We start from the raw sequence: 26,438 nt of genomic DNA, 5'->3' as shown, positions 1-26,438 counted from the left end.
AGAAAAGAGAAATGACAATCCATCATTACTTTAAGACATGAAGGTCAGTCAATCCGGAAAAAACATCAAGTGCTATGATGAAACTGGCTCTCTTGAGGACCGCCAAAGGAAAGGAAGACCCAGAGTTACCTCTGCTGCTGATAAGTTCATTAGAGTTAACTGCACCTCAGATTGCAGCCCAAATAATTGCTTCACACAGTTCAAGTAATAGACACATCTCAACATCAACTGTTCAGAGGAGACTGCATGAATTAGGCCTTCATGGTCGAATTGCTGCAAAGAAACCATTACTAAAGGACACCAATAAGAAGAAGAGACTTACTTGGTCGAAGAAACACGAACAATGGGCATTAGACTGGTTGAAATCTATCCTTTGGCCTTGAGTCCAAATTAGCGATTTTTGGTTCCAACCGCCATGTCTTTGTGAGACGCAGAGTAGGTGATGTGTGATTCCCACTGTGAAGCATGGAGGAAGAGGTGTGATGGTGTGGGGGTGTTTTGCTGGTGACACTGTCAATGATTTATTTAGAAAGGCATTCTTAAACAGCATGCCTACCACATAATTCTGCAGCGATACGCCATCCCATCTGGTTTGCGCTATCATTTGTTTTTCAACAGGACAATGACCCAACACACCTCCAGGCTGTGTACAGGCTATTTGACCAATAAGGAGAGTGATGGAGTACTGCATAAGATGACATGGCCCCCACAATCACCCGACCTCAACCCAATTGAGATGGTTTGGGATGAGCTTTACCACAGAGTGAAGGAAAAGCAGCCAACAAGTGCTCAGCATAGGTGAAGCTGGTTGAGAGAATGCCAAGAGTGTGCAAAGCTGTCATCAAGGCAAAGGGTTTGAAGAATCTAAAATATTAAATATATTTTGATTTGTTTAACATTTTTTGGGTAACTACATGATTCCATATGTGTTATTTCATTGTTTTGATGTCTTCACTATTATTCTACAATGTAGAAAATAGTAAAAATAAAGAAAAAACCTTGAACGAGTAGGTGTGTCCAAACTTTTGGCTGGCACTGTATATATATATTCTTTCTTGATTATTTTCTCACTATTTTCCATAAATTGTGCTGTGATGTTTCACTAATGTTCTGAACCTTTCTATTCTCATTTTCTACCTATTTGTGAATTAAAGATAAACATTTTTGTTAAGAGTATGATTATATTATTGATCGAGCAGTGCTATTTGAAGAGTTGTCATGTTGCAATTCTTCAGCCATTCCTGAACCTGCGACCAAAAACAAGCTGCATATGTCCAGTACCAAAACAAATGATCTAATGACGCTGTCTTTCGCAGCAAAATATGCAGAGCTGGGATGGTTTTATCCCCCATATACAGTATATAACATTCTATTGGTTGCAAAAATTTTGTATAATAATTTCAATGCAGAAACTCTTAAGTTTTCAATCTGTCATACTCATCTTCCTTTAAGGCCTCACACAACAGTTTGACCTCCATACCATGACATTTATTTTACAGATTTTCTTATTAAAAGGAATACAATGAAATATGATTAAAGATATGCTTTTTATTAAAATGTCAATAAGCAGATGTACCAGAAAAGGAACTAGAAATATAAAAAACACTTTGAGACACTATTACCTCCCCATAATATTTGATTGTTCAATTAATCAAATATATAATTAGTCATTTAAATCCCATATAATTCTTTCTTTTATTTTGATTAATACAACCTCAAATGATGTGGTCCGTGACCCACACCCTCAGATGCGGCTGCTGCAGAAACGACAACCGTATCTTTAAAACAAAAGTTTGTAAAAGAATAGTAGTGGTCACACGCTCTTACGTGTGGATATTTTGAAAGGCCATGTATTGTTTCTTTGCTTGTACAACTATTTTGAACTTTTGTTATCCCCCCTCTTTTACATGTATTTACTGTTTGTAGCAGTACAAAAATACTCCCAAAATATTCTAAATATTCAAATTCATTCAGTTTAAATTCTCATGAAGCATCCATCAGATAATGATAGTGAAACAGTCCAGTCTGTGTTAATGTCAAACATCTGTCCAAAACATAAAGGTTCAGTTTCCTGGATGCAGATTGTTTACTCCTGGACTAAAAAGCATGCTGAATGAAGTAGTAGTCCAGGACTAGGCTTATTCTGTATCCGGGATAACATCCCAAAGAGCAAGACATATTTATTTATTTTCAATTAAGAGGAAGTACTGCTTCCAGCCTCTTCCATGTACATCAATCCCCAGTGGGCTCCGATGGAGGTGATGCCAGCACCGTCGGAACGGCCGCTGAGCAGCCTCAGCTCACTGCCCACANCCTCTTCCATGTACATCAATCCCCAGTGGGCTCCGATGGAGGTGATGCCAGCACCGTCGGAACGGCCGCTGAGCAGCCTCAGCTCACTGCCCACACGGGCTGGGTAGAAGTTGAAGGAGATATGGGAGGGCTGGCCGGCCGACAGAGAGCGCCCCCTGTTGGTGGTGAACGCCAGGTAGTTTACGTAGTCTCCTGGGTTGTACTTCCCAGACACCTGGACAATGGCCTCATCCTCCAACAGCTCCATCTCTTGTTTTTCACCCACTTCGCGACCAAACACTGAAGACCAGGTGTAGTCATATCTTAGCTGAAACCTAAGAAACAGAGCAGGCTTTTCATGTTGGTTGTGTTTTGAAAAGGCACATTCAGACAGAGAGGAGCTAGCGTCAGAGAATATCTAGCACTGACATTTTCCATTGTAGTTAAATACGATAACACTTATTTGTCATGTACTGAGTAAGTCATTGTTAGGAATTTTGTTAATAATAACTAAAACAATTTCTAGATTTAGATAAAACTATAACTAATTGAACTCTGCACGCCTAGTGAAAAGAGATTTGTGCTGTGTGTTATAAAGTAAGCAGAAAGGGTCGTTAAACTATGGTTGAACTGACCCAACTTAGCCCTGAGATGTTTAGATAAGGCAGTGAGTAACTTTTTAGGTCTTCCATTATCTTGAGTTGTCTGCTAAAGTGGTAATAAATTATAGTGAGCCTTCAGAAGAATAGATTATATTGTGTGTCATGTGTGTGCGCTGGGAAGTTGGAATTAACTTTTGAACCTGTTTTATATCGGTCAGGAGGAGGAGATTTATTCTGTAACCTATGATGTCATATCTTGTATATAAACTGTTGTTTATGGTCAAATGGTAGCGTGCTCCGAGAATAAATACTATTATCTCATTTTAATAAGACTGTATCCTGTCTATTTTATGTTAATAAGTATCTTACAAATTCTTATAAATAGACAGATTGATTTTAATTAATGAGTACATTAGAGGAATTATTTAATTCCCTCAACAGTCATGAACACAATAAAGAAAGAGTGTTTGGTGTCTGTTGGGTAGTGTAGTTGGACTGAGTCAGCGGTGTCTGTTGGGTAGTGTAGTTGGACTGAGTCAGTGGTGTCTGTTGGGTAGTGTAGTTGGACTGAGTCAGTGGTGTCTGTTGGGTAGTGTAGTTNGTAGTTGGACTGAGTCAGTGGTGTCTGTTGGGTAGTGTAGTTGGACTGAGTCGTGGTGTGTGTTGGGTAGTGTAGTTGGACTGAGTCAGTGGTTTCTGTTCATTGGTCAGGGTCTGCTCACCCGTTGATGTAGGCGTTGTTGTTCTCCCATACTCTGACCGCTGTGATGCGTCCYTCACCGGAGGAAGCAAATGGGGTGCCACTGCCCAGACCCACCGCAGAGGAATACGAGTACTGTTCTTTTATGGCTAAAATAACATGGGCAATATATTTACTATATTATTAATAATAATTATATTTATACATACAGTATATACATTTCATTTATATGTACAATTTGGATTTTACTGCTAAATTAACTAAAAAGTACATTCTGAAATATATTAAACCATCAGAGGTTTTCTCTGTAGCTAGATGCATCAAGTTGAAATCACAAAAGCTATGATATATATTTCTGAATTGTGTTTTTATTACTCACGCATTGCCAAGCAGCTGGCCAAGAACACAGCAACAAACAGGATTGAGAACATTCTGCAAAATGGCATCAATACTTATGACCTTTCATTTCACTCACTTGAAATAATTCTAACCTGTTTTTCATAGTTAGTTGTGTACATACCCAGAGTGATATCTTGAGATGTATGTGAAAACCTGAGAGCTTCCTATCTCTGTCTCTGTCAGGTCCTTCTAGTCTACTGCTTCCTCTTAGAACTCTTGCATTTATACCTGCTGAACATTCCATCAGCTTTAGGATTATTTTAAACACCTTTAGTCACACAAGAAGTCCGATATTGTTTTCTAATTGGTCGAGGCTACTGTGGGAGGGAGTGTCAAGGTAATATTAAAAGGAAATAGGTGTATTTAGAGGACGTTTGCTCCTCTGAATTGTAACAATATAATTATCTGAAACAGGGATTAAAGAACTAACAACAGAACAATTAAATTAATATACCAAATTATATGAATTTATCCTAAAATCGCCCAAAATCAGTCTCCCCATCTTCAGTAGTTTTACTACCCCAAGAGGAACTCCTTCCCTTCAACCAATAAACCTGAAAAAATACATGTGTATATGGTCATTAATAGGGTGGTTAGTTCATTAGCTCAAATACATATTTTATTGTAGAAGACTTGATTCAGTACATGTATTTCAGTTTAATTCTAGCGGGCAAGATGAGATATTACATTTTCTGTCTCCATTACTGTCTGAAGTTCTCTGCAGTCTGTTACAACATTCACATAGTCATTAAGGGGCTTAAGGGGCCGATCCCTATTTAGGAATGTATGACTTTCCTACGCACGCCTTTTCTATGCACTTCTCAATATTTATTCAGATTTAACTTATTTAGTTGCGTAAAGCGCTCTGCAGGTCTACCTTAAACGTTCTGAATACATTTTATTCAACCACTGAAAACCCTCCTACTCTGGCCAACAGATTTTCTCGCAGTTTTCGTTCAATGGGGTTTTCAGTACATTTATGTTAAGCCATCCCTTTTAATAAGGTGCACCATTTAGTTAGAAATTTGTTGACAGACTAGAATATATTGAGAAAACGGGTTCAGAATATCATGGATTAATGAAAGCCTTCTAAATATATGAATATTCATTTCCGTTTCAGCCCCCAATTGGTAGATTTTAAAATACTCTGATCTTGTAGATTATCTAGGTTTAGAAAAGTATTTATGAATCATAAAAAACAGGTTTGGAGAGCCTTTATGCAAGAAAGAAAGATTACTGTGGTTTGATTAATTCTGAAAATTGCCAYRTTCGGTTCATCAACCCATGGTAATGTTGGAAGGTTAGTGTACATAGAATTATAATAGGGAGAATATTGTAGGAGAGACCGGGCATGTTGTCACAGGGTTTTGTGTCAAAAGTCCAATTAGACAAATGTTTGTCTTGTTGATTACAGGTTACCTATATTGGTTTCAAAAGTCTAGGTCAAAACACTCTGAGATGAGGACAACTTTTGTGTTTTTCATACCCAAATGTAAAATGTTGAAATCTTGTTATTTTTGTAATAAATGTTTGGTCAACAAGGAACCACAAACAATACACAGTGTGACACAATAAGGCGAGGTTCAACTATGATTTCATGTTAAGTTTGAATGGCTTTGTCAAGCTATGTGCTCAGGGCAGGGTCATTTCTCATGGAAGTCTGGTCGGGGCATGTTGCCACACTGATTTCGTGACATGCCCCTGCATATCTATCGCATGGGACTGAAGACTCACATTTAACTCATGAAAAAACTCACTCGCTTTTTCTCTCACGCTCACACACATATTGATGAATTAATGCCTAACATGTTCTTAAAGGTCAGTAGGTATTTTATTAATTTGTTGTTTTACTACATACACTATTGAAATGTATGCTACACACGTGCTTGCTTGCTCACACACACAGCTTTTTTAATTATTCATGTTTTGTCAAACCAAAGTTTTTATTCTAATATGTTTTAATAAAGAAATGTTGACATTGTCATTCATTATCGTTTCTCAGTTCATTTATAAGGATTTATCACAATAAAGAGCAATTATCTCCAATAAGCAGTGAAATTAGATATACTTCCAATCATGTATTTGTTTTTGTTTTTTGAATATCTTTACTTAAAATAGTATCATGTTGTGCATAATGCTTCAATTGTTGGCAATAACAGCACAAAGGTGCGTTCATAAAGGGAAAATGTTTGCGCTAGCTAACATATGACAAAAAAACTCTGTTAGCTTGCTGCGGGCACTGAATGTTGCCCAATGTTAGTTAACAGTTTGGAAAGGTTGTGTGAAGATGGAGATCAGCGGAAGCGCTACGGTTGAGTAAGGCAATATTTGTCAATTAATTGTAATTAAACGCTAGCAACTGTTGAATGTTGTTAGTTATGATACATTTTATTGTGTAGCTCAATTTTTTCCGTATTTAGCAAAGAAACTAGCTAGCTACGTTAGCTTACTACACTGAACAAAAATATAAACGCAACATGCAACAATTTCAAAGATTTTTGTGGCCTGTTGTATGAGATCAATATCATGCCAAATGTATTGTGAACACACAGCATGCATTTTGTATTCGTGTATCATGATCTGTACAAATAAGTACCAATCCACAAATGTAAATCACTTCCCACAAATGTAAATCTCTATCCACAAACACCTTTTCATTTGTATTTGTAAATCGATATATTGCATTAGATTTGTTTTTATAACTGCAGATATGTAGGTAATTTCAAAGGGCCTTAAGTAAAATTACTGCCATAAAACGATGCTCTGTTCCAGGGCCTGCCTATTGAATTGCCTTATATTTATGGATTTGCATGCACTGCATACGCCTTCCACTAGATGTCAACAGGCAGTGGTAGGTGGAATGGGGTGTCTAGCTTGATCTGAGGTCGAACAAGAGCTCTTGGAATGACGTGACCAGATTTTCCTTTCTCTACCTAGGCGCGGGAAGAACCTCCATATTGTCTTATGATAAGCGTTCGGTATACACGGCTAATATCTCCGGCTTTGTTTTTATTTGATACATATTAGAAAAACATCATGAAGTAGGTTTTTTCAACCGAGTTTCATCAGTTTATTCAACGTTTAACTTCTTTGGGATAGGGGGGCGCTATTTTCACTTTGGGATAAAATCGTGCCCAATTTAAACGGCCTCGTACTCTATTCTAGATCGTACAATATGCATATTATTATTACTATTGGATAGAAAACACTCTCAAGTTTCTAAAACCGTTTGAATTATATCTGTGAGTAAAACAGAATTCATTTTGCAGCAAACTTCCTGTCAGGAAGTGAAAAATCTGAAATCGAGGCTCTGTTCCAGGGCCTTCCTATTCATTTGCTTGAAATCTATGGACATACATGCACTTCATACGCCTTCCACTAGATGTCAACAGGCAGTGAGAGGTGAAATGGGGTGTATAGCTTGATCTGAGGTCAAAGGAGAGCTCTTGGAATGACGTGACCCCAAATTTCCTTTGTTCAGCAAGGCGCGGGAAGGAACCCTGGATTGCCTTCTGAAAAGCTTTCGTTATAGACGGCTAATATCTCCGGCTTTGATTTTATTTGATACATGTGATAATATCATCGTAAAGTATGTTTTTTCAATATAGTTTTATCAGATTATTGAAAGTTTATCGGGAGTTTTGGCGTGTTCCGTTCTCTGCGTTTGGTGAAGATGGACAGCTTCGCGCCACTTGGCTAGCTTTGGTTGCTAATTCGACAGGAGAAAAGGACATTCTAAAACCCAACAACGATTTATTCTGGCAAAGGACCCCTTGTACAAGATTCTGATGGAAGCTCAGCAAAAGTAGGAACCATTTATTGATGTTATTTTTGTATTTCTGTGGAAAATGTTTAGTACTATTTCCGCCCTCATTGCAGGCGCTGTCTCGCTATCGTAAGCTGTATGTCGTACTAAAGTTATTTTAGACTTCTAACACGGCGATTGCATTAAGAACTAGGTATCTTTCATTTGCTGTAACACATGTATTTTTTAGTAAAGTTATGATGAGTTATTTGGTCAGATTAGGTGAGTGTCAGAAATATATCCGGAGATTCTGGGAAAAGTTGCTACGTTTTCACAATGTATAACCAGGATTTCAGCTCTAAATATGCACATTTTCGTACAAAACATAAGTGTATTGTATAACCTGATGTTATAGGACTGTCATCTGATGAAGTTTGTCAAGGTAGTGAAAATTATACATCTTTTGCTGTTTTTTTGCGATCGCTAACTTTGCTGCTGATAAATGGGTTGTGTTTTTGGCTATTGTGGTAAGCTAATATAATGCTATATTGTGTTTTCGCTGTAAAATACTTAAAAATCTGAAATATTGGCTGGATTCACAAGATGTTTGTCTTTCATTTGCTGTACACCATGTATTTTTCATAAATGTTTTAGATGATATTTAGTATTTTCACGTTGCTCTCTGTAGTTATTCTAGCTGCTTTGGTGATATTTGTGATTGTAGCTGCAATGTAAAACTATGATTATACCTGAAATATGCACATTTTTCTAAACAAACATAGATTTATTTGTATAACATGTTATAAGACTGTCATCTGATGAAGTTGTTTCTTGGTTAGTGACTAATTCTACTCTATTTGGGGTTTGTGCAAGCTACCTGTGCTGTGAAAGAAATGTCTGTGCTTTTTTGTATTTGGTGGTGAGCTAACATAAATATACGTGGTGTTTTCGCTGTAAAACATTTAAAAAATCGGACATGTGGCTGGATTCACAAGATGTTTATCTTTCATTTGCTGTATGGACTGTTAATGTGTGAAAGTAAATATTTAAAAAAAATATTTTTTGAATTTCGCGCGCTGCCTTTTCAGTGGAATGTGCGGGGGCTAGACAGGTTAATGGGACTTTGAGTTTTCCGTTCTTTGCGTCGAGAGAAATTGGGAACGTCATCACATTGGCTAGCCTTGTGGAGTGAATTCGACAGGAGAGAAGGACGTTCTAAAACCAAACAACGATTAATTCTGGACCTAGGTCTCCTTGTACAATATTCTGATGGAAGCTCAGCAAAAGTAAGAACAATTTCTGATGTTATTTCGTATTTCTGTGGAAAATGTTGAGTCTTATTATTCGCCCTTTTTGCGGGCGCTGTCCCGCTATAACGTAAGCTGTTTGTTATGGTATAAGTTATTTTAAAAAATCTAACACGGCGGTTGCATTAAGAACCAGTGTATCTTTCATTTGCTGTCCAACATGTTTTTTTAGTAAAGTTTATGATGAGTTCTTTGTCAGATTAGGTGAGTGTCCAAAATAGCTCGGACAATTTGGTGAATCGATGCTACATTTTCACAATGTATAACCACGGTTTGCACATCTAAATATGCACATTTTCGAACAAAACATAAGTTTATTGTATAACCTGATGTTATAAGACTGTCATCTGATGAAGTTGGTCAAGGTTAGTGATTAATTTTATATCTTTTGCTGGTTTTTGCGATCGCTACCTTTTTCTGCTAATAAATGCATTTGTGTGTTTGGCTATTGTGGTAAGCTAATATAATGCTATATTGTTTTCGCTGTAAAACACTTAAAAATCTGAAATATTGGCTGGATTCACAAGATGTTTTCTTTCATTTGCTGTACACCATGTATTTTTCATAAATGTTTATGATGAGTATTTAGGTATCACGTTGCTCTCTGTAATTATTCTGGCTGCTTTGGTGATATTTTTGATGGTAGCTGCAATGTAAAACTATGATTTATACCTCAAATATGCACATTTTCAAACAAAACAAATTTATTGTTTAACATGTTATAAGACTGTCATCTGATGAAGTTGTTTCTTGGTTAGTGACTAATTATATCTCTATTTGGTCGGTTTTGTGATAGCTACCTATGCGGTAGAAAAATTGTGAAAATATGCGGTTGAGTCTTGCTATTGTGGTTAGCTAATAGAAATACATATTGTGTTTTCGCTGTAAAACATTTTAAAAATCAGAAATGATGGCTGGATTCACAAGATGTTTATCTTTCATTTGCTGTATTGGACTTGTGATTTCATGAAAATTATATTATATGATATCCCTGTCGCGTTAGGCTAGGCTATGCTAGTCAGCTTTTTTGATGAGGATGCTCCCGGATCCGGGATGGGTAGCAATGAAAGGCTAAGCAGATATGGGCGTTATTGGGCGTGAACAAGCAGGAAGCCTGAACTAAAAAGATAATAGTGACAGATGACTTAAGGGGAAGTATCTTCATTTGCATGTGGGATGGACTCATATGCTGTATGTGTATAAATACAAGAGCCAAGGCTCTGGGAAACGGTGTGTGATCCGCGGACCATCCCGGCTTGTGATACGTTGTATTAAAAGCCTATATTGAATTTACAAGGTCTTGTAAGTGTTATATTTTGAAATGATTATCCACGACACTACCGATCAAGTTTTCATCTGTATTTTTCACAGCTGTGTACATACCACCAAAGCCAGAGGCTGGTACTAAGACAGCATTGAATGAGCTGTATTCCGCCATAAGCAAAAAAGAAAACACTCACCCAGAGGCGGCGATCCTAGTAGCCGAGGACTTTAGTGCCGGGAAACTTAAATCCGTTAGACCAAATTTCGAACAGCAAGTTAAATGTGCATCCAGAAGGAAAACAAATAAAAATAAACTCTGGACCACCTTTACTCGACACAGAGACGCATACAAAGCTCTCCCTTACCCTCCATTTGGCAAATCTGATCATAATTCTATCCTCCTGAATCCTGCTTACAAGCAAAAATTAAAGCAGGAAGCACCAGTGACTAGATCAATAAAAAAGTGGTCAGATGAAGCAGATGCTAAGCTACAGGACTGTTTTGCTAGCACAGACTGGAATATGATCCGGGATTCCTCCGGCATTAAGGAGTATACCACATCAGTCATTGGCTTCATCAATAAGTGCATCGATGACATCGTCCCCACAGTGACCGTACGTACATACCCCAACCAGAACCCATGGATTACAGGCAGCATCCGCACTGAGCTAAAAGCTAGAGCTGTCAGTTTCAAGCAGCGGGACTCTAACCCCGGAAGATTATAAGAAATCCCGCTATGCCTTCCGATGAAGCATCAACAGGCAAAGCGTCAATACAGGACTTAGATCGAATCGTACTACACGGCTCTGGCACTCGTTGGATGTGGCAGGGCTTGCAAACCATTACAGACTACAAAGGGAAGCACAGCCGCGAGCTGCCCAGTGACACGAGAATACCAGATGAGCTAAATGACTTCTATACTCGCGTCGAGGCAAGTAACACTGTGGCATGCATGAGAACACCAGCTGTTCCGAAAGACTGTGTGATCACGCTCTCCGCACCTAATGTGAGTAAAACATTTAAATAGGTCAACATTCACAAGGCCGCAGGGCCCGACAGATTACCAGGACGTGTACTGCGAGCATGCACTGACCAACTGGCAAGTGTCTTCACTGACATTTTCAACCTCTCCCTGTCCGAGTCTGTAATACCAACATGTTTTAAGCAGACCACCATAGTGCCTGTGCCCAAGAACACTAAGGTAACCTGCCTAAATGACTACCAACCCGTAGCACTCACGTCTGTAGCCATGAAGTGCTTTGAAAGGCTGGTCATAGCTCACATCAACACCATCATCCCAGAAACCCTAAACCCACTACAAATTGCATACCACCCCAACAGATCCACAGGTGATGCAATCTCTATTGCACTCCACACTGCCCTTTCCCACCTGGACAAAAGGAACACCTATGTGAGAATGCTATTCATTGACTACAGCTCAGCGTTCAACACCATAGTGCCTTCAAAGCTCATCACTAAGCTAAGGAACCTGGGACTAAACACCTCCCTCTGCAACTGGATCCTGGACTTCCTGACGGGCCGCCCCCAGGTGGTAAGGGTAGCTAACAACACATCCGCCACGCTGATCCTCAACACAGGGGCCCCTCAGGGGTGCATGCTCAGTCCCCTCGTGTACTCCCTGTTCACTCATGACTGTACGGCCAAGCACGACTCCAACACCATCATTAAGATTGCCAATGACACAACAGTGGTAAGCCTGATCACCGACAACGACGAGACAGCCTATAGGGAGGAGGTCTGAGCTCTGGCCATGTGATACCAGGACAACGTCTCCCTCAATGTGATCAAGACAAAAGAGATGATTGTGGACTAGAGGAGAAAGAGGAACGAGCACGCCTCAATTCTCATCGACGGGGCTGCAGTGGAGCAGGTTGAGAGCTTCAAGCTCCTTGGTGTCCACATCACCAACAAACTAACATGGTCCAAGCACACCAAGACAGTTGTGAAGAGGGCATGACAAAACCTATTCCCCCTCTCAGGAGACAAAAAATTTGGCATGGGTCCTCAGATCCTCAAAAGGTTCTATAGCTGCATCATCGAGAGCATCCTGACTGGTTGCATCACTGCCTGGTATGGCAACTGCTCGGCCTCCGACCGCAAGGACCAACTTCCTGCCATCCAGGACCACTATACCAGGCGGTATCAGAGGAAGGCCCTAAAAATTGTCTGACTCCAGCCACCCTAGTCATAGACTGTACTCTCTGCTACCGCACGATAAGCGGTACCGGAGCACCAAGTCTAGGTCCAAGAGGTTTCTAAACAGCTTCTACCCCCAAGCCATAAGACTCCTGAACATCTAATCAAATGGCTACAAAGACTATTTGCATTGCCTGCCCCCTCCTTCCCTCTTCACACCACTGATACTCCGTTGTTATCATCTATGCATAGTCACTTTAATGACTCTACTTGTACATACTACATACTGTACATACTACCTCAACTAACCAGTTCCCCGGCACATTGACTCTGTATCGGTGCCCCCCTGTATATAGTCTCGCTATTGTATTTTACTGCTGCGCTTTAATTACTTGTTACTTTTATCTCTTATTCTTATCCGTTTTTTTTTTAACTGCACTGTTGGTTAGGGCTTGTAAGTAAGCATTTCACTGTAAGGTCTACTACACCTGTTGTATTCGGTGCATGTGACTAATACAATTTTATTTTATTTAAATTGGTAACATATGTTCTTACCTTCATGTCTGTGACCCAAACTTTACACCGTTGTAGTGTCTCACTCCTGGCCATGTTTGAAACAATAACGTTACATTGAAATAAAGTAAATACTGTGCAAGAAAGAACAGATGGGCAAAGTCTCATCTGGGAGAAGTTTATGTAACGTTACATATCTCCATGGATATAACATTCACATAGTGCTGTGGTGAATGAGATCCTGGGGCTGACCATTGCCCTAATGAGAAGACAACAGATTAGCTAGCTACTGTAGATGCCAAGGGTCGGTTTCTCATCTGACCGTAGTTAAGTAGCTAGCAAACAACAACGACTAACGTTATATCTAACGTATGTAGCATACGTTAGCTATAACGTTAGTCGATGTTAGCTAGCAATCCATCTAGCGTAACGTTAGCAAGCTAAGTAACTCGGTTAACAAGGACACAAGCAGATATAACACTAACTAGCCAACTTAACCACATTTACCATAATTTAACTAGCACCGATCAAGTTCATGTTTCTAGCTAACGTTAGTAAGCTAGCCAAGTAACGTTAGCATAGCTAGCTTACGTTATTGTCCTTCTTGACGTCGTTACACAAGTAAAACTAGTCACAAATGAAGGAAAGCAGTAACGCGATTTACTTGAGCAAACAAACATTGCATTCCAATCTGGTGCATGAAGAGATGTAGAACAAAAAAAAATGTTTAAAGGCGTTGGTAAAAAAAAATGCTTCGCTAACGAGGTATCTGTGCCGCTACTGAATCTATGCCGCTAGTGTATTGTTCGGTTACGTATTTCTAAACGTTCGGTAGTGATAAATAAAACTAAACTGTTAGCGTTATTTAGTTCCAAAAGCTTGTGGAATTTCCTTAACCCAACGCTAACGTTAGTTAGCCAGTATCAAAGATGTTAGAAAACTCGAGAGGATAGTTTCAACATACGTTAGTTGCCACAAAGTCAAAACTGTCTATATTGTAAAAATTCAAGGGAACAAATCGCTTTTGAGTCTTAATTTAAGGTTAGGTGTGTGTTTAATCTGAGGTTTATGTTTAAAATCACATTTTACGGAGAAAAAGGGCGAGGTGTATGACTTTGTAGCTGTGGTAACTAGTGACGACGATGGTCGCTACGAAGAACTTCCTGTTGAGGCTTTTCCGCTTCTTCTGTTTAAGAGGGGCCACCACTTATTTGCGGTTGTGTTCAACACTTTATTGGGTGGGTGAGGCTTGTAATTTATTGCAAGAAATGGCTGGATTTTAATCAAAGGAATGGAGTCAAGCGTGGTTTTCATTTGTTTGATGTGTTTGAGACCGTTCAATGAATTCCATTCCAGCCATTACAATGAGACTGTCCTCCTATAGCTCCTCCCACCAGCCTCCACTGCCTCAAATATATAGTATATTATATTAAATCAATGGTATAATGTAGGCTATTTTGGGGCATAATCATTACATCATTCATCTACTTAAACTGTAAATTATTAGAGGTTATTTTATCACTTTTTGTGTCATCGGCAATGATTGTAAATGGATTATGTCCACATTGTGGTTGTATTTTTTTTACATTGGCAAATAAATGTAATAACATTTAAATCACAACAAATGTAAGGTATTAATTAATAGATACAACAGCTTGCAGCCTCTGGATGACTGTGATTAGCTAGAAGATGGCAGGCCGGATTTGAGATTAGAGAAATTCCTTACTATTGTCTTACAAATTAACTCATGGCTAAATGGCTTGCCTAGGGTTTATAGCTGTCCTCGGGTAACCCCCTCCTGAATGGGGGTTACCCGCCAGAGATGCAAATCATGTCTTGAAGACAAACTCGACTAGCCCGCTGGCGTTACGAATTCATAGACTTGGACATAGCGCCAGCTGAAAATAGCAAACGGGGTAAAAAAAATTATATCTGGGCCAATGGGCACACACTGGTTGAATCAACGTTGTTTCCATGTCATTTCAATTAAATTACGTTGACATTGAATTGATGTCTGTGCCAAGTGGGTACCTTCCCTTAAAAGTGTTTGTTTGCAATATAAGGCTAAGATAACAAGCTGAACTATTGTATATTAAATGTATTCTGATGAAAAGTCATACACTCATTAATTTGTTGTGATAAATACTACCTTCAACAATGCTTGTGACCCTCCTTCATTGTGATGACCTCACAAAGGACAGTGTGCATGTTTAGAAAATACCAAATAGTTTTCTAAACATTTAAACTCATTCAGCTTTAAAAGGTTCAATTAATTTATTTCATATACCGAAACGATCCTGTCTGTATCAATGTTAAACATCTGGCCAAAACATAAATGGTCAGTTTCCTGGACCCATGTTATGTTTACTCCTTGACTAAAAAGCATGCTCAATTGAGAATCTCCATTAAAAGTAACTAGAACAGGACTAGGCTTCATCTGTATCCGGGAAACCATCCCAAAGAGCAAGACATGCATTTTTATTAAATTAAGAGGTACTGTTTCCAGCTTCTTCCATTTACATCAATCCCCATCGAGCTCTGATTGAGGTGATGCCGGCACCATCGGAGTGGCCCCTGAGCAGCCTCAGCTCACTGCCTATGTGGGTTGGGTAGAAATTGAAAGAGATATGGGAGGGCTGGCCGGCTGACAGAGAGCGCCCCCTGTTGGTGGTGAACACCAGGTAGTAGATGTAGTCTCCTGGGTTGTACTTCCCAGACACCTGGACGATGGCCTCATCATCCAACAGCTCCATCTCTTGTTTTTCACCCACTTTGTGACCAAACACTGAAGACCAGGTGTAGTCATATCTCAGCTGGAACCTAAAACAGAGCAGGCTTTTCACGTTTGTTGTGTTTTGAAAAGGCACATTCAGACAGAGAGCGGAGCTAGCGTCAGAGAATATCAAGCAATGACATTTTCCATTGTAATCTGAGTTAGACACAATAACACTATTATTTGTCATGTACTGAGTAAGTAATAAACATAATAAAGACAGAAAGAAAGAGTCTGTTTGGTGTCTGTTAGGTAGTTGGACTGAGACAGTGGTGTCTGTTGGGTAGTGTAGTTGTACTGAGTCGTGGTGTGTGTTGGGTAGTGTAGTTGGACTGAGTCAGTGGTTTCTGTTCATTGGTCAGGGTCTGCTCACCCGTTGATGTAGGCGTTGTTGTTCTCCCATACTCTGACCGCTGTGATGCGTCCCTCACCGGAGGAAGCAAATGGGGTGCCACTGCCCAGACCCACCGCAGAGGAATACGAGTACTGTTCTTTTATGGCTAAAATAACATGGGCAATATATTTAATAATAAATATCTACACACACTATATACATATTTCATTTAAATGTATACTTTTCATTTTACTGACAAATTTATCAAAGATATTTACATTATGAAAAAAGTGTGAATTAATTTACAAAAAAGTACATTCTGGAATGCATTATTCCAGAGGTTGTCTCCAAGAAGAACTTCTAAGACTAACTGAAAAAGACAAGTTGAAGTGAACTCACAAAATCCATTATATAATTATATAATTCTGAGTTGTAATACTATTACTTACGCATTGCCAAGCAGCTGTCCAAGAACACTCCGACAAACAGGATTGAGAACATTCTGCAAAATGGAGGCATCAGTACTTATGACCTTTAATTTCAGTCAATTTAACTCAATCTCACTTGAAATAATTGTAAACTGTTTTTTCATAGTAGTTCATAGGACAGGGGAGGGAATTTAAAAAAAAAACTTTAATTGTTAAAATGTGACTTTACAAACAAACCATTCTTGAAAGTGAAATGTTATTAAAATAAAAGTTGAACTTACTCTTGTTTACTACAACAACTCTGGAAGTGCTAAGCTAATGTCAAATTAAAATAATGTCAAATCATTGAATACATTTTTGGGGGGAATAAGGACAAAGTTTTTGTGCCAACGTACCAAGAGCTGATGAGAATTAACATCATAACATTTCCCACACCAGAATCATGCATTAAATACAAGTGCAAATTTTATATTTAGTTAGTGTACATACCCACAGTGATATCTTGATCTGTGTGAAAACCTGTGAAAGCTTCTTTCTCTGTCTCTGCCAGGTCCTTCTAGTCTACTGCTTCCTCTTAGACTTTACTTATACATGCTGAACATTCCATCAGCTCTAGATGCCAAAGAACACCTTCAGTCACTCACACAAGACAAGTCCGATATTGTTTTCTAATTGGTCGAGGCTACTGTGGGAGGGAGTATCAAGGTAATATTATAAGTGTATTTAGAGGATGTTCCCTCCTCTGAATTGTAACAATAGAATTATCTGAAACAGAGATTAAAGAACAGAACAATTAGATGAAGATACAGTTGAAGTCGGAAGTTTACATACACTTAGGATGGAGTCATTAAAACTTGTTTTTCAACCACTCCACAAACTATAGTTTTGGCAAGTTGGTTAGGACAACTTCGTGCATGACAAGTAATTTTTCCAACAGTTGTTTACAGACAGATTACTTCACTGTATCACAATTCCAGTGGGTCAGAAGATTACATACACTAAGTTGACTGTGCCTTTAAACAGCTTGGAAAATTCCAGAAAATGATGTCATGGCTTTAGAAGCTTCTGATAAGCTAATTGACATCATTTGAGTCAATTGAAGGTGTACCTGTGGATGTATTTCAAGGCCTACCTTCAAACTCAATGCCTCTTTACTTGGCATCATGGGAAAATCAAAAGAAATCAGACAAGACCTCAGAAATAAAATTGTAGACCTCCACATGTCTGGTTCATCCTTGGAAGCAATTTCCAAACGCCTGAATGTACCATGTTCATCTGTACAAACAATAGTAAGCAAGTATAAACACCATGGGACCACGCAGCCGTCATACCGCTCAGGAAGGAGACTCGTTCTGTCTCCTAGAGATGAACATACTTTGGTGCGAAAAGTGCAAATCAATCCCAGAAACACAGCAAAGGACCTTGTGAAGATGCTGGAGGAAACAGGTACAAAGTATCTATATCCACAGTAAAACGAGTACTATATCGACGTAACCTGAAAGGCCGCTCAGCAAGGAAGAAGCCACTGCTCCAAAACCGCCATAAAAAAGCCAGACTACGGTTTGCAACTGCACATGGGGACAAAGATCCTACTTTTTGGAGAAATGTCTTCTGGTCTAATGAAACAAAAACAGAACTGGTTGGCCATAATGACCATCGTTATGTTTGGAGGAAAAAGGGAGGCTGCAAGCCGAAGACCACCATCCCAACTGTGAAGCACAGGGATGGCAGAATCATGTTGTGGGGGTGCTTTGCTGCAGGAGGGACTGGTGCACTTCACAAAATAGATGGCATCATGAGAAGGACAATTATGTGGATAAATTGAAGCAACATCTCAAGACATCAGTCAGGAAGTTAAAGCTTGGTCGCAAATGGGTCTTCCAAATGGAAAATGCAAGCATACCTCCAAAGTTGTGGGAAAATGGCTTAAGGACAACAAGGTATCAAGGTATTGTCAAGGTATTGGTATTGGCGTGGCCATCACAAAGCCGTGACCTCCATCCAATAGAAAATTTGTGGGCAGATGTAACGGCAGATTTCCTCCTCTTCGTCTGAATAGGAGGTGTAGCAGGGATCGGACCAAAGCGCAGCGTAGTTGGTGTTCATCATGACTTTAATTCAGACAAAACCGTGAACACTACAAAATACAAAATAACAAAAGTGAATCTAACTGAAACGGTCCTATCTGGTGCATAGAACACAAACACAGAAGACAACCACCCACAAAACCCAACACAAAACAAGCTACCTAAATATGGCTCCCAATCAGAGACAAACAACTAACACCTGCCTCTGATTGGGAACCATATCAGGCCAAACACAGAAACAGGAAAACTAGACACACAACATAGAATGCCCACTCAGCTCACGTCCTGACCAACACAAAAACAAAGAAAACACAAAAGAACTATGGTCAGAACGTGGGCATCTGTCCGCGGTGGCGGCTCTGGCGCTGGACATGGACCCCACTCCACCATTGTCTTTGTCCACCTCCTTAGCGTCCTTTGAGTGGCGACCCTCGCCGCTGACCTTGGCCTGGGAAGGGCCCCACTGGACTGAGAGCGCCTCAGGACTGAGGAAACTCCTCCGGACTGAGGGACAGCTCCGGACTGAGGTACAGCTCATGACTGAGAGGTAGCTCATGACTGAGGGGTAGCTCATGACTGAGGGGTAGCTCATGACTGAGGGGTAGCTCATGCCTGAGGGGTAGCTCATGACTGAGAGAGGTAGCTCCTGACTGAGAGGTAGCTCAGGACTGAGAGGTAGCTCCGGACTGAGAGGTAGCTCCGGACGTAAGACAGCTCCGGACTAAGGACAGCTCCGGACTGTAATGGCAGCTCCGGACTGAATGGCAGCTCCGGACTGGCGGGCAGCTCATGACGGAGGCAGCTCATGACTGGAGGGCAGCTCATGACTGGAGGGCAGCCATGACTGGAGGGCAGCTCATGACTGAAGGGCAGCTCAAGACTGGCGGGCGGCTCTGGCGGTCCTGACTGGCGCGGCGTCTGGCGGCTCCTGACTGGCGGGCGGCTCTGGCTGCTCCGACTGGCGGGCGGCTCTGGCGGCTCCTGACTGGCGGGCGGCTCTGGCGGCTCCTGACTGGCGGTGGCCTCTGGCGGCTCCTGACTGGCGGGCGGCTCTGGCGGCTCCTGACTGGGCGACGGCTCTGGCGGCTCCTGACTGACGGACGGCTCTAGCGGCTCAGGACAGACGGGCGGCTCAGATGGCGCTGGGCAGACGGCGGCTCAGATGGCGCTGGGCAGACGGGCGCTCAGATGTGCTGGCGACGGGCGGCTCAGATGGCGCTGGGCAGACGGGCGGCTCAGATGGCGCTGGGTAGACGGGCGGCTCAGATGGCGCTGGGTAGACGGGCGGCTCAGATGGCGCTGGGCAGAACGACGGCTCAGACGGGCGGCTCAGATGGCGCTGGGCAGACGGGAGCGCTCAGATGGCGCTGGACAGACGGCGGCTCAGATGGCGCTGGGCAGACGGCGCTCAGATGGCGCTGGGCAGACGGGCGGCTCACGATGGCGCTGGGCAGACGGGCCGCTCAGGCGGCGCTGGGCAGACGGGCAACGCAGGCGGCCGCTGGGCAGACGGGCAGCGCAGGCAGCGCTGGGCAGACGGGCAGCGCAGGCGGCGCTGGGCAGACGGCAGCGGCAGGCGGCGCTGGGCAGACGGGCAGCGCAGGCGGCGCTGGGCAGACGGCAGACTCAGGCCTGCTGAGGCACACAGTAGGCCTGGTGCGTGGTGCCGGAACTGGTGGTACCGGGCTGAGGGCACGCACCTCAGGGCAAGTGCGGGGAGAAGGAACAGTGCGTACAGGGCTCTGGAGACGCACAGGAGGCTTGGTGCGTGGTGCCGGAACTGGTGGTACCGGGCTGGAGACACGCACCACTGGGCGAGTGTGGGGAGCAGGAACAGGGCACACTGGACTCTCGAGGCGCACTATAAGCCTGGTGCGTGGTACCGGCACTGGTGGTACCGGGCTGAGGGCACGCACCTCAGGGCGAGTGCGGGGAGAAGGAACAGTGCGTACAGGGCTCTGGAGACGCACAGGAAGCCTGGTGCGTGGTGTTGGCACTGGTGGTACTGGGCTGGGAACACGCACCACTGGGCGAGTGCGAGGGGCTGCCACAGGAGAGCTGGTGCGTGGGGCTGCCACAGGAGAGCTGGTGCGCTGAGCTGGCACAGGACGTGCAGGGCTAGGGAGGCGCACAGGAGGCCTGGTGCGTGGTGCTGGCACAGTCTCCACCAGACGGCTAGCACGCACCTCAGGACGAGTATGGAGAGCTGACTCAGGTGACATCAAGTCCCCGACATGCTCCGTCGGGCGGATGTCGTGCCTCAAGCACCAACACAGCACCTCCCTCATAACTCTCTCCTCCAATTTCCCCATTAGATCCCTCACAGTCTCTACTTCACTCGCCCTGCTCACCTCCAACTCCACCCCGACTGGCTCCGGTTCCATACTCGGCTCCTCACGGTAAGCACGGGGAGCTGGCTCAAGTCTCCTACTTGACCCAGCTACACTCCCCGTGTGCCACCCCCCAATACTTTTTTGGGGCTGCCTCTCGGGCTTCCAGCCACTCTGCCGTGCTAGCTCCTCATACCGGCGCCTCTCTGCTTTCGCTGCCTCCAGCTCTGCTTTGGGGCGGCGATATTTCCCTGGCTGTGCCCAGGGTCCTTTGCCTTTTAATACTTCCTCCCAAGTCCAGGAGTCCTGTGTCTTCGGCCGCTGCTGTTGTTGCCCGTTACCCCGCTGCTTGGTCCTATTGTGGTGGGTGGTTCTGTAACGGCAGATTTCCTCCTCTTCGTCTGAAGAGGAGTTGTAGCAGGGAACGGACCAAAGCGCAGCGTAGTTGGTGTTCATCATGACTTTAATTCAGACAAAACCGTGAACACTACAAAATACAAAATAACAAAAGTGAATCTAACCGAAACAGTCCTATCTGGTGCATAGAACACAAAGACAGAAGACAACCACCCACAAAATCCAACACAAAACAGGCTACCTAAATATGGCTCCCAATCAGAGACAAACGACTAACACCTGCCTCTGATTGGGAACCATATCAGGCCAAACGCAGAAACAGGAAAACTAGACACACAACATAGAATGCCCACTCAGCTCACGTCCTGACCAACACTAAAACAAAGAAAACACAAAAGAACTATGGTCAGAACGTGACAGCAGAACTGAAAAAGTGTGTGCAAGCAAGGAGGCCTACAAACCTGACTCAGTGACACCAGCTCTGTCAGGAGGAATGGGCCAAAATGCACCCAACTTATTGTGGGAAGCTTGTGGAAGGCTACCCGAACCGTTTGACCCAAGTTAAAACTTCTTCAGGCTGCAAGCCCGACACCGGTACACTTATGACAACATCCAGCTCAAGTGCAGGGCGCGAAATTCAAAATATATTTTTTAGAAATATTTAWCTTTCACACATTAACAAGTCCAATACAGCATTTGAAAGATAAACATCTTGTGAATCCAGCCAACATGTCCGATTTTTAAAATGTTTTACAGCGAAAACACCACGTATATTTATGTTACCTCACCACCAAATACAAAAAAGGACAGACATTTTTCACAGTACAGGTAGCATGCACAAAACCAACCAAACTAACCTAGAACCAACCAAACTAACCAAGAAACAACTTCATCAGATGACAGTCCTATAACATGTTACACAATAAATCTATGTTTTGTTCGAAAAATGTGCATATTTGAGCTATAAATCAGTTTTACATTACTGCTACCATCACAGCTACAGTCAGAAATAGCACCGAAGCAGCCAGAGTAATTACAGACACCAACGTCAAATACCTAATTACTCATCATAAAACATTTCTGAAAAATATATGGTGTATAGCAAATGAAAGACAAAGATCTTGTGAATACAGCCAATATTTCCGATTTTTTAAGTGTTTTACAGCGAAAACACAATATAGCGTTATATTAGCTTACTACAATAGCTAACACACAACAGCATTGATTCAAGGCAAACGGTAACGATAGCACAGTTCGACAGATATATGAAATAGCATCCCAAATTGGGTCATACTTTTGGTGATCTTCCATCAGAATGTTGAACAAGGGGTCCTTTGTCCAGAACCGTCGTTGTTTGGATTCAGAATGACCTCTTTCCCTCTTGAATTAGCAAGCACACTGGCCAAGTGGTGCTAAGCGCTCCTTCGTGAACAAAGTCAAACAACGCAACACGCCTAACGTCCCGAATAAATTTCAATAATCTAATAAAACTATATTGAAAAAACATACTTTACGATGATATTGTAACATGTATCAAATAAAATCAAAGCCGGAGATAGTATTCGCCTATAACGACAGCTTTCCAGAAGGCGATTCCAGGTTCATCTTCGCGCTTTCGAAAAAACAGAAAATGGCGGACACGTCATTCCAAGAGGATTTATTCCACCTCAGACCAAGATAATCAACTCATTTCTTCTCTCACTTCCTCTTGACATCTAGGGGAAGGTGTATGACGTGCTTGTATACCAATAAGTATCATGCCCATTTATAGGCAAGCCATTGAACAGAGACCTCGAGTTCAGAAATCTCACTTCCTGATAGGAAGTGGGCTGCAGAATGAGTTCTGTTTCACTTAGAGAAATAATTCAAACGGTTTTAGAAACTAGAGAGTGTTTTCTATCCAATAGTAATAATAATATGCATATTGTACGAGCAAGAATTGAGTACGAGGCCGTTTGAAATGGGCACATTTAATCAGAGCTACTCAATACTGCCCCTGCAGCCAGAAGAAGTTAAACAATTTAAAGGCAATTCTACCAAATACTAATTGAGTGTATGTAAACCCACTGGAAATGACCCACTGGAAATGACCCACTGGAAATGTGATGAAAGAAATAATAGCTGAAATAAATAATTCTCTACTATTATTACACTTCAAATTCTTAAAATAAAGTGGTGATCCTAACTGACGTAAGATAGGGAATTGTTACTAGGATTAAATGACAGGAACTGTGAAAAATGGTGTTTAAATATATTTGGCTAAGGTGTATGTAAACTTCCGACTTCAAATGTACCATAATCATATGATTTTGTCCTAAAATCACCCAAAATCTGTCTCCCCATCTTGTTTTATTACCCCAAGAGATACTGCTTCCATTCAACCATTAAAGATGAAAAAGACAAGTTGATCTGGTCATTAGTAGCGTGGTTAGTTGGTTGGCTAAAAAACTATTTTATTGTAGACAATTTGTTTCATTGCATAGATAGTGCATTCGGAAAGTATTCAGACCCTTTGACTTTTTCCACATTTTGTTGCGTTACAGCCTTATTCTAAAATGTATTAAATTATTTTTTTCCTCATCAATCTACACACAATATCCCATAATGACAAAACAAAAACAGGTATAGACATTTTTGCAAATGTATAAAAAAAAATACTGAAATATCCCTTTACATAATTATTCAGACCCTTTACTCAGTACTTTGTTGATGAACCTTTGGCAACGATTACAGGGGCTTCCGTCTGGCCACTCTACCATAAAAGCCTGATAGTTGAAGTGCTGCAGAGATTGTTGTCCTTCTGGAAGGTTCTCCCATCTCCACAGTGGAACTCTGGAGCTCTGTCAGTGACCTTCGGGTTTTTGGTCACCTCACTGACCAAGGCCCTTCTCCCCCGATTGCTCAGTTTGGCCAGGCGGCCAGCTCTAGGAAGAGTCTTGGTCATTCCAAACTTCTTCCAGCTAAGAATGATGCAGGCCCCTGTGTTCTTGGAGACCTTCAATGCTGCAGACATTTTTTGGTACCCTTCACCAGATCTGTGTCTCGACACAATCCTGTCTTGGTGCTCTACAGACAATTCCTTCAACCTCATGGCTTGGTTTTTGCTCTGACATGCACTGTCAACTGTGGGACCTTATATAGACAGGTGTGTGCCTTTCCAAATCATGTCCAATCAATTGAATTTACCACAGGTTGACTGCAATCAAGTTGTAAAAACATCTCAAGGATGATCAATGGAAACAGGATGCACCTGAGCTCAATTTCGAGTTTAATAGCAAAGGGTCTGAATATTTATGTAAATAAGGTATTTCTGATTTTACATTTTTTATACATTTGCACAAATTTCTGAATACCTGTTTTCACTTTGTCATTATGGGGTATTGTGTGTAGATTGATGAAGGAGTACAAAAAACATTTTTTTTGAATAAGGCTGTAACTTAACAAAATGTGGAAAAAGTCAAGGGGTCTGAACAATTTCTGTATGCACTGTATTTCAGTTTAATTCTAGAGGGGCAGAGGAGATTCAACATTTTCTGTCTCCATTATTGTCTGAAGTTCTCTGCAGTCTGTTACAACATTCACATAGTCATTAAGGGGCTTAAGGCATTCACATAGTCATTAAGGGGATTAAGGGGCCGATCCCGATTTAGGAATGTATGACTTTCCTACGCACGCCTTTCCTATGCACTTCTCAATATTTATTCAGACTTAACATATTTAGTTGCATTACGCCCTCTGCAGGTCTACCTTAAGTGTTCTGAATAAATTTCATTCAACCACGGAAAACCCTCCTACTCTGGCCAACAGATTTTCTCGTGGAGTTTTCGTTCAATGGGGTTTTTCAGTACATTTATGTTAAGCCATCCCTTTTAATAAGGTGCACCATTTAGTTAGAAATTTGTTGACAGACTAGAATATATTGAGAAAACGGGTTCAGAATATCAGGGATTAATGAAAGCCTTCTAAATATATGAATATTCATCTCCGTTTCAGCCCCAATTGGTAGATTTTAAAATACTCTGATCTTGTAGATTATTTAGGTTTAGAAAAGTATTTATGAATCATAAAAAACAGGTTTGGAGAGCCTTTATGYAAGAAAGAAAGATWACTGTGGTTTGATTAATTCWGAAAATTGCCAYRTTCRGTTCATCAACCCATGGTAATGTTGGAAGGTTAGTGTACATAGAATTATAATARGGMGAATATTGTAGGAGAGACCGGGCATGTTGTCACAGGGTTTTGTGTCAAAAGTCCAATTAGACAAATGTTTGTCTTCTTGATTACAGGTTACCTATATTGGTTTCAAAAGTCTAGGTCAAAACACTCTGCGATGAGGACAACTTTTGTGTTTTTCATTACCAAATGTAAAATGTGGAAATCTTGTTATTTTTGTAATAAATGTTTGGTCAACAAGGAACCACAAACAATACACAGTGTGACACAATAAGGCGAGGGTCAACTATGATTTCATGTTAAGTTTGAATGGCTTTGTCAAGCTATGTGCTCAGGGCAGGGTCATTTCTCATGGAAGTCTGGTCGGGGCATGTTGCCACACTGATTTTGTGGCATGTTGTCACGTGAAACCTATTGAAGCCTCCGCCCCTGCATATCCATCGCATGGAACTGAAGTCTCACATTTAACTCATGTGAAAACTTTTGCTGTCTCTCGCACTGTATCTCTCGCTGTCTCTCTCTCACTCTCTCTCACACAAACACACGCACATATTCCACTGCTGGCTTGCCTCTGAAGCTAAGCAGGGTTGGTTCTGGTAGGCCCCTGGATGTTGGAAGGCCAGTAGGAGGCACTTTTTCCTCTGGTCTATAAAAAATATCCCAATTCCCCAGGGCAGTGATTGGAGACATTGGCTTACTGGTGCTCTTCCATGCCGTCCCTGGGAGGGGTGCATCACTTGAGTGGGTTGAGTCATTGACGGGATCTTCCTGTCTGGGTTGGCACCCCCCTTGGGTTGTGCCGTGGCGGAGATCTTTGTGGGCTATATTCGGCATTGTCTCAGGATGGTAAGTTGGTGGTGGAAGATATCCCTCTAGTAGTGGGGGGGCTGTGCTTTGGCAAAGTGGGTGGAGTTATATCCTGCCTGTTTGGGGGTATCGGGGGGTATCGTCGGATGGTGCCACAGTGTCTCCCGACCA

General features: G+C 41.8%; 2 protein-coding genes across 3 annotated transcripts; both read right to left on the bottom strand.

Moving 5' to 3' along the window:
* Nucleotides 1-1,533: 1,533 nt before the first annotated feature.
* LOC112075802 (zymogen granule membrane protein 16-like) lies at nucleotides 1,534-6,104 on the bottom strand. Its single transcript, XM_024142734.2, has 4 exons — nucleotides 4,115-6,104; nucleotides 3,974-4,026; nucleotides 3,617-3,743; nucleotides 1,534-2,627 (listed from the first exon to the last, which is right to left on the bottom strand). Exons 2-4 carry the CDS (start codon nucleotides 4,023-4,025, stop codon nucleotides 2,195-2,197), a joined length of 612 nt encoding a protein of 203 aa, XP_023998502.1. The 5' UTR covers nucleotide 4,026; nucleotides 4,115-6,104; the 3' UTR covers nucleotides 1,534-2,194.
* A 9,306-nt stretch (nucleotides 6,105-15,410) lies between these two features.
* Nucleotides 15,411-17,373, bottom strand: LOC112075805 (zymogen granule membrane protein 16-like). 2 transcript variants are annotated; one of them, XM_070441071.1, is made up of 4 exons: nucleotides 17,007-17,373; nucleotides 16,535-16,587; nucleotides 16,125-16,251; nucleotides 15,411-15,798 (listed from the first exon to the last, which is right to left on the bottom strand). In XM_070441071.1, exons 2-4 carry the CDS (start codon nucleotides 16,584-16,586, stop codon nucleotides 15,495-15,497), a joined length of 483 nt encoding a protein of 160 aa, XP_070297172.1. In that variant the 5' UTR covers nucleotide 16,587; nucleotides 17,007-17,373; the 3' UTR covers nucleotides 15,411-15,494. The 2 variants fall into 2 exon arrangements, with proteins under 2 accessions (XP_070297172.1, XP_023998506.1); XM_024142738.2 differs by having other exon boundaries at nucleotides 17,003-17,352.
* Nucleotides 17,374-26,438: the final 9,065 nt, after the last annotated feature.

This window comes from Salvelinus sp. IW2-2015, unplaced genomic scaffold (assembly GCF_002910315.2).
Source record: "Salvelinus sp. IW2-2015 unplaced genomic scaffold, ASM291031v2 Un_scaffold3407, whole genome shotgun sequence".
Classification (NCBI taxonomy): domain Eukaryota; kingdom Metazoa; phylum Chordata; class Actinopteri; order Salmoniformes; family Salmonidae; genus Salvelinus; species Salvelinus sp. IW2-2015.
This window is presented reverse-complemented; position numbering and strand designations above follow the sequence as displayed.

Excerpts from the sequence above, each read along its gene's own strand:
- LOC112075805 (XM_070441071.1), bottom strand. The coding sequence starts at position 16,586 with ATGTTCTCAATCCTGTTTGTCGGAGTGTTCTTGGACAGCTGCTTGGCA. Across the intron at positions 16,252-16,534 it reads GGACAGCTGCTTGGCAATGC|CCATAAAAGAACAGTACTCG; the intron begins GTAAGTAATAGT and ends ATGTTATTTTAG. Across the intron at positions 15,799-16,124 it reads AACAACGCCTACATCAACGG|GTTCCAGCTGAGATATGACT; the intron begins GTGAGCAGACCC and ends GCTCTGTTTTAG.